Genomic DNA, 7500 nt, shown 5'->3' on the forward strand with positions numbered 1-7500 from the left:
GATTCTCATTCTCTCCCACATTCTTTGACATTTCTTCACAATGTGAAGTCTATTTAAAGAATATGTAAATATACTTAGAAAAGGTAGGATCCTATTTTATCTTTCTTTTGTAAAATTGCTTAAAATATAGAATATAATTGACTATAAAGAGATTTTCAGTGTTTTTATCCTTGTATGTAATTGTAAGATCATGACAATGAAGTAAGAAGTCTTAGTCATTGTCAGGCCATAGTTACACATTTTCTTTTTCACATATCATGTTGTAACAGTTTTGTAGCTACAGAAATAGATATTTTAATTACGACTTGTCATTTTGAAAGAGACATTTTAATATTGGGAACCTCTCACAGTAATTGCAGCATTTTTTCTCTTACATTATGATTACTGTACTAAGAGGCTGATGTCCAGTCATTTTTAGCTTATCCTTTGTTTGAATACACAGATATCAAGTTATGAAATTATTTTACTATAAACTTACTTTTATAGTAAAGTACTAGCAGTATGCTTGTATGTATGTTATCCCCATTTCTGTCATCTATTTATCTATCAGAAACCTTTACAGGGTCTTTGTTAAATGTATTTTCATGAATGGAAGTGATTATTAATCAAAAACTTCAGATAGCTAACTGCATGTTCCAGTATTTTTGTGGTTTACTGTGGGAGCAGTCTTTTGCAAAGTTACTTTTCTACGTTAATTAATATTGGGCAGTTATCAGAAAATTTATGGGAAAAAATCATCAGACTGATCTACAATTAAATGATATTAGCTTTCAGGAAAAGTGAATGGCAGCAAAATGATTGACACAAAATAAAAAAGTAAATTGAATGCAGAAAAGTTTCTTGAAGTCAAAATGCTGAATAGAATTGAAGGAAGTCAAAATGAAAAGGATCACCAGAAATCTCCATTTAGGAATGACTGGAAAAAGTGAGCAAAATAAAACTGTTTTGTTCTCTAGCAACAGTAGGGTAAGGGAGTCACACATGTATACTAAATACTAAAGATGAAGATTAAAAGGTAATGAATGTCAGGAGTTATATTGTCTCTAGTCAGAGAATGATATTTGTGAATGACTATTTTTACATTTTCTAATTTTCTCTGACCTGCAAGTTCCTAAATGAACATATTCAAGTTACTGAAAATCCGGCAGCCACCAGAGCATCAGATTTTTAACTTCTAGTCTGGCTTAGCTTGTGGATCTTTCTGTGAGGGCCATCAGCCAGGCAAACACATTAGGAGTTCCATGCACTCTCAGGTTACCTTCTGGCTGCTTAAGCAAAAAGAACCAGTTCAGGCTAAACTGAGCATGTATACACCATTGAGCCCACTTTACCACTCTAACAGGAAATTACCTGGTTCAGGCAGGTTTGAAAGGATTTAATAGAGGCTCAGACTAGCCTGTCTAGTTACCTGCTCAAGCAAATTGGTAAATAGATAGGTAGCTTTAGCACGTATGGGCTCATTTCTGACCTTGTGGCAGCTGATTTCCAATGCAACTCTTCATCATTTTTATAACTCCTTATAATTTAAGTAGATCCTTAATACTTTATAGTGTTTAGTATATTTTTTTTATGCACAGTTATTGGTGTTATTTTAAATTTTCCAAACCATTTTTTCTTTTAGTTAAATGAAGGAAGTCAAAGTTGTTATGGTGCTAAGTGTTACCTGTTTTATGGCACTACATCTGGTTGTTTTATCAGGACAGTTTTATTGAAGTTAATGTAAGACAGTTAAGATACTGTATGACCGGAACTGATTTATTTGTGAGGTAATATTACACAACAGCCTAGACTTTGTGGCTTGGCCTTAGCTGTGTTCAGCTGGCCCGAATGCTGTGGGTCACGATGCATATACATGTCATAGGCCATTGCATCATGATGGCCATAGAGGGTTAAAGAATAAAAAAGTAAGTTAGATGATTCAACATTTTTGGGGGGTAAAATACGTTAAAATCTTTGGGAGTTTCTGCTTCTTATTATATCAAATATTTCATTTTGTTATATCATACACATGTATGAATCCAAGTGTGAAAGTGGTAAAATTGGTTGAGATTCCTGTATGAACACTTAAGAATTATTTAATATTAGTAAAGTTATTCCCGTTTCAGTGACTGTGTATGTATTTTTAATTGAATGTAGCATTCAGTCTTGGAAGAAATGAAACAGTAACAGAGTTTGAGTGATTGGATAGTATTCAGAAATACAGTACTGAGTTTGACAGATACTTATATGGTTATATTTACAAAAAACCTAAGCACAAACACATTAGCATAGCTGTTGCTACTACAGATAAGATATGAAATTTAAGGGAAACAACTCTTGAAGAACATGTTTAATTCCTACACACCAGCTTTGTTATGAGTTACACTCTTTTAAATCTCTGTCAACAAGATCAGAAAACTCCACAATCATATAAAGGTTGGTTTCCCATAACAAGAAAGTTTCTACTACGTGAGCCTAACACACACCATTATTACCAACAAATGAAGGAGATATTTCACTCATACAATAATCAGGGTGTGATAAAATTATATATATAGTCTATCTCCATATAAAACTCTAACTTATTACAATAGTTAATGCTTTCATTTAATTATTCATTCTCTCTTGATACTGATATGCAACAAACAAAGTGCACTGTACTGTGGGATTTGAGATTTTGGGAACATAATGAGGGAGAATGGTTAACATGGTTTTGTTTAAAGAAAATATATAGCATATGAGGATTTAGTTATAGTTTCTATGGAATTGAGTAGATATATTAATCAAATTCACAGATAGCTTAAATATTCTTCCATTTCTATCTCTACATTAATACTATCCTCTTTAAATGGTTCCTAATATTAATTGATTTTCAGTTACCAAACACTTTCCCTTTTTCATCCTAAAAAAAGGAAAAGGAAAAGAGAGAAAAAAAGACCTAATTGCATAGATGGCTATCTCAAAAGATATGATCCCTCAATCTATACGCAAAATTTGTGAATAAAGGATCTATTTCTCATATCAGCCATATAATGAATCTGTAAATGTGCATGTGGAGGTTTGTGTTTCGGACAAATCATGGAAGGAATGAAATATGGGAAGATCGACAGAAATAACAATAATCACGACAGCCAAAAAATGAGAGTGAGAGAGAGAGAGAGAGAGAGAAAAAAAGAGAAAAAGAAAGAAAGAAAGAAAGAGAGAGAGAGAGTATTATGCTTTATTGACGGAAACACTTCGTTACTCTGTTAATCATTTTCCCTTCACAGATAAAATACTGCAGTGCAATTCATAATACAAAACAGTCGTTTTATGAGGCGCCAGGAAGGTTATTTTTAATGTTAATTACTAGAGGATGCACATTCATGTGTAATTCACAAAAAACAAAAATCCAGCAATTTCTCAGCACTATGTCTAATTTCCATTATGAATTTGTAAGGGGTTTACAAAATAAGGCTATTGTGCATATATATTTAATAAAAACTTCTTAATGAACAAGAAGCATGCATTATCACACAAAATCATCATCAGTGAAACATGTCACCACATTAGACAACAGAATCTAGGCTGGACAGCTGGAAGTGCCTGTACAAATATACCAAATATCTTTACACATGGAAAACTTTATTAATCATTGGGGAAAGAAGGGAAAGGTGGTTTAGTGTGGGGTGAATTACATGTAATACTTCATTTTTCACAGTAATATTTTAAAACTAAGTAGAGTGAGTTAGTATGAGACACTGGGAATAAAATATTTAATGTCTAACAAAATCACATACAGATCTTGGCTGTTATGATTCAATTACTTTCAATTCAAAATACAAAATTAATAGTCTGTATACTGAATGAGGAACTTTTCTCCTTATCACTTTATACAAGAAAAATGAAATCCATAAACATTACTTTTACAATAACAATTTATGATTACCTAGAGTAGAGCACTAACAATGATTGTATGACTCTTATGATCCTATATCTATGGATTTCAAAAACTGCTGTCAAAGTCACTCTTCATTGCTCATTAGTCAATAAATATTACAGATTAAACCTCATAGCAATAAAACAATTACCTAAGCCTACAATTTTCACTCAACATTATGGCAGAGCATTCTACTCATAATCGTCAATATTCAGAGCCACTATAGATTCTTGAACTCCTGAGCACTGAAAATATTCAAAGTTTTGAATATTCAAAAAGCGTTCAGTTCTTTACTTCTTGGCAAACTCCTTGTGCACGAAGTCTTCTTAAGCAGCCTTCCAGGATTATCTTCCCCTTTCTAACATCCTACCACCGTACAGCCAAAGTCTGATGGTGTTAAAAATATCAATTACAATAAAAAAACTATAAACCATTAATTTTTTTTTCTTTTTTTTTTTTTTAATCATCACACTGTCTTAAACAGAAACTAAAATGAAGTGTTTCAGCATGCATGGAACTTGTATACCTTGGTTGGACTGTCCCACACTGTTTAAGTACTGCAACCTGTTTCCTTCAAGTGACTGTATATCAATTATTAAAAAAATGTGTCAGATATTTTCTTCTCTTTTTGTATGTTTGTTTTATTTGCTGAGAAAGAGGGAAAATTTTTCTACAGTAAAATAGAAATAATTTATTCCACACAATCAATCAATGTAACATAAATTTATAAAACATAATAAATTAAAGAGGTATAATACTCTGAAGTTTTAACATCAAAATTCAACTCAAAAGTAACACCCTTTCTTAAACTCTTTTTTTATTACAGGAATGTGAAGCCTTTCTGAACATACTCAACTGGTCTATGCAATAAACCACTTTCATGAATATTACATAAAAAAAACTATCCAACTACTTTAATACACAGAAATAATGATTTGCCTACAAAATACAGTAAATATATAAAATCAAAGGGTTGTGAGGGTAAACAGCTTCAAAAATAATGTAATTTATTCCCTAATGACAAAGCCTTTCTGAAAATTTATATTTAAAGCTCATAAACTTTACAGCACAAGCACCTTGTGCCACAGATTTGCCTTTTAAGAATCTGAAAATTAATATGTCAGGTACCCTACAAAATTCAGCATAGAACTTCTAAGGAATACACAAACATGCAGTTCAAAGCATTACTTTTAGTTAAATAGTAATATTCTCAAACATGCAACTGCACTGTAAAAAAAAACTCAACAAATGCAAAATAAATCTGATAAGAGGATGTTACTGAATTATGAATCCACATTGGACTTTCAAATAAAAGCAAAATAAGGATAAAAAAGGGGAGAGTGAAAAAAATAATTATATTCTTTCATTTTTCTTTTTCTTCCTCAGAAATTTCAAAAATATATTCAAAGGTAAGTTCAAACTATCAAATGCTCTTTCCCTTCTAACATTAAGAAAAGAAAGAATGAGAAAAAGAAACAAAATGAAGATGTAGTTAATACCATATGGCCACATATGCCTCTCACACAAGACTTGACCTTAACAAGTCTCTCTTGAATGAATTTCATTATTATTCATTACACTACATTTATACAGTCTTATCCTTATCCTTGGGATAGAGCACACTTGGAACTAAGTAGAATGATCTGAATAAAAACAAGGAAAATATATAATAAAAGTGTATAAATTACATTATATTTCTGGGGGACATGATATTCATGGTAACTACAATATACACAGGAGTTACTATGAAGCTCTATTAGGATGATGATACTATAACCCTATAGCTTCACAACTCAGAAGACTTGGCATATCTATCAGTCTTGTCATATCTTGATATTTCTACCACAAAGCTGAAAACTTTGTGTTCTACAAATGTATATCATACAGAGAACTTAAAATATATAAAATAGTAAATAATCGCCTTATAATATAGACTGATAATGGAAAAAGACACTTCCATGCACCTAGAAACAATGAGAGAGAAAAAAGTTGCTGCACATACACAAAGCATTTTCTTTTGGACAGACAAGTAAAAAACAAACGACAGGAAACTTTACATCTTGACAGATACACCAGTAAAGACCTCCTCAGACAGAGATGAGGAGAAAAGAGACACAACAAGAGCACAAAAGAGAAAAGATAGATGAAAAAGATCTCTAGCAAACATCATCAACAGTATAAATAACTTCGTATCATTTTTCGTCGCACACTAGTAGCGCTACATTAGCATCATCCTAGTAGCTATCACTCAACCATTGTCCCTTAGAATACCTCATTCCCTCAACACCTCTCTTAGGCCCCTCAACAGAGATCCTCAGCAGCGATTGATTTCTTAATTCGGAGGAGCATAGTTGTGTACCACTGGTCGAGGCGGGAGATAGAGTCATATTCTTTAACTGTGTCGGTGAAAGCGTCCACATTCTGGTCCTCCAGGTGATTCATAAGAGCCTGTAAGCACATGTTTGCATGATAATTGTGGTTTGCCTTTTGCAACCTAAATTTTTTCCCTCCTCTTCCTGATAGCAATATACCCAAAGACTTCATTTATTGCAAAGGAATTTTATAATTCTAACATTTCTGTTTTTTTGAGGGGAAAGGAGAGGGGGCAAAAAATATTTGCCAGTATGAGCTACGCCCTACACTGCATTATTTAAAGAAGACAGCAAGTGGAAAAAATGAATTTAAAAAAAATATATAAATAAATAATAAATAACAAAATAAATAAACAAATGAATAAAAAATAAAACAATATTTGCTATATGAAACAAACCTTGAGCAGCTTGCACTCGCGGGAGTCCTGGAACGCTGGATACATCTCTTCATACTTCTCCACAGAAATCTTTGAATTGGTCAAGTCAACACACAAGTGGCACAGTGCTGCTCGGAACATGTATTCCTTGGCACTGTATTTGAGTAAGGAGCTTTCTAGGGAACTAGCAGCCACCTGCATAAGAATAAAATAATTTAGCAACATATAACCACTTACAAAAAAAACAAAAAAAACATAGAACATCCTTTCATTCAGCTCTTACATGAGGCCAGTCCAAAAAGCAACAAAAATTCACAATTCTGGAATAAATTTTGGAATGCACTTTGTTGGATAGTGTACATCTCAGCAAATCTTTTATCTCTACTGTTGTCTAAAATCAGTGACTTTTCAGAACATATCTTAGCTTTGAAACAATTAACAAGAGAAAAATTTAATTTCACCCAAAAGTCAAAGAAATTGACATGAGGAGATGCACTGTTGTGGTACAATATTTAGATTTTGGTTTTCTATACCTGAGGCTTTTTCAAGCTTCATGCCCTCCATATAAAACTATTGACTCTCCGATGAAATACCAATTTCAGAGAACAGAAGAGTTCATATACACTCCACTAAAAGCTCTAAAACTATCCCTTAAGACAGAACTCAGAAAAAAATTTTGAGTAGTGAATCCATAGCTAGTAAACAAGTCCAACTGTTTCTGATTAGTGTGCACACTGTCCTTATGGTCTATTTTTGATACTGACAATGCATGTCAAGACAATGATGATGATAAAGTAAAAGACAAATAAAAAAATATAATTGAACCAACCTGTTCATAGATCTGGATTGCCTT

General features: G+C 32.4%; 2 protein-coding genes across 3 annotated transcripts in view; one reads left to right on the top strand and one right to left on the bottom strand.

The window, feature by feature from the left end:
• LOC113807114 (HIG1 domain family member 2A, mitochondrial) overlaps nt 1–152 on the top strand; it is a 9065-nt gene extending 8913 nt beyond the window's left edge. Inside the window, exon 3 of the mRNA XM_027358289.2 lies at nt 1–152. This exon is cut by the window's left edge and continues 463 nt beyond it. The gene's annotated coding sequence lies outside the window, so the exon portion shown is untranslated.
• Nucleotides 153–2171: 2019 nt separating this feature from the next.
• alphaSnap (Alpha-soluble NSF attachment protein) overlaps nt 2172–7500 on the bottom strand; it is a 21744-nt gene continuing 16415 nt past the window's right edge. Inside the window, exons 4-7 of one of the 2 annotated variants that reach the window (XM_070131391.1) lie at nt 7477–7500; nt 6669–6842; nt 6170–6346; nt 2172–4285 (exon numbers count right to left, since the gene is read on the bottom strand). The exon at nt 7477–7500 is cut by the window's right edge and continues 135 nt beyond it. In XM_070131391.1, the coding sequence (XP_069987492.1) occupies nt 6200–6346; nt 6669–6842; nt 7477–7500 (345 nt within the window). In that variant the 3' untranslated portion in view covers nt 2172–4285; nt 6170–6199. Of the gene's footprint in view, nt 4286–4574; nt 6347–6668; nt 6843–7476 lie in introns of those variants that run through there. The other variant, XM_027358287.2, reaches the window with a different exon arrangement.

Source organism: Penaeus vannamei, chromosome 16, assembly GCF_042767895.1.
Source record: "Penaeus vannamei isolate JL-2024 chromosome 16, ASM4276789v1, whole genome shotgun sequence".
NCBI classification, from domain to species: Eukaryota; Metazoa; Arthropoda; class Malacostraca; order Decapoda; family Penaeidae; genus Penaeus; species Penaeus vannamei.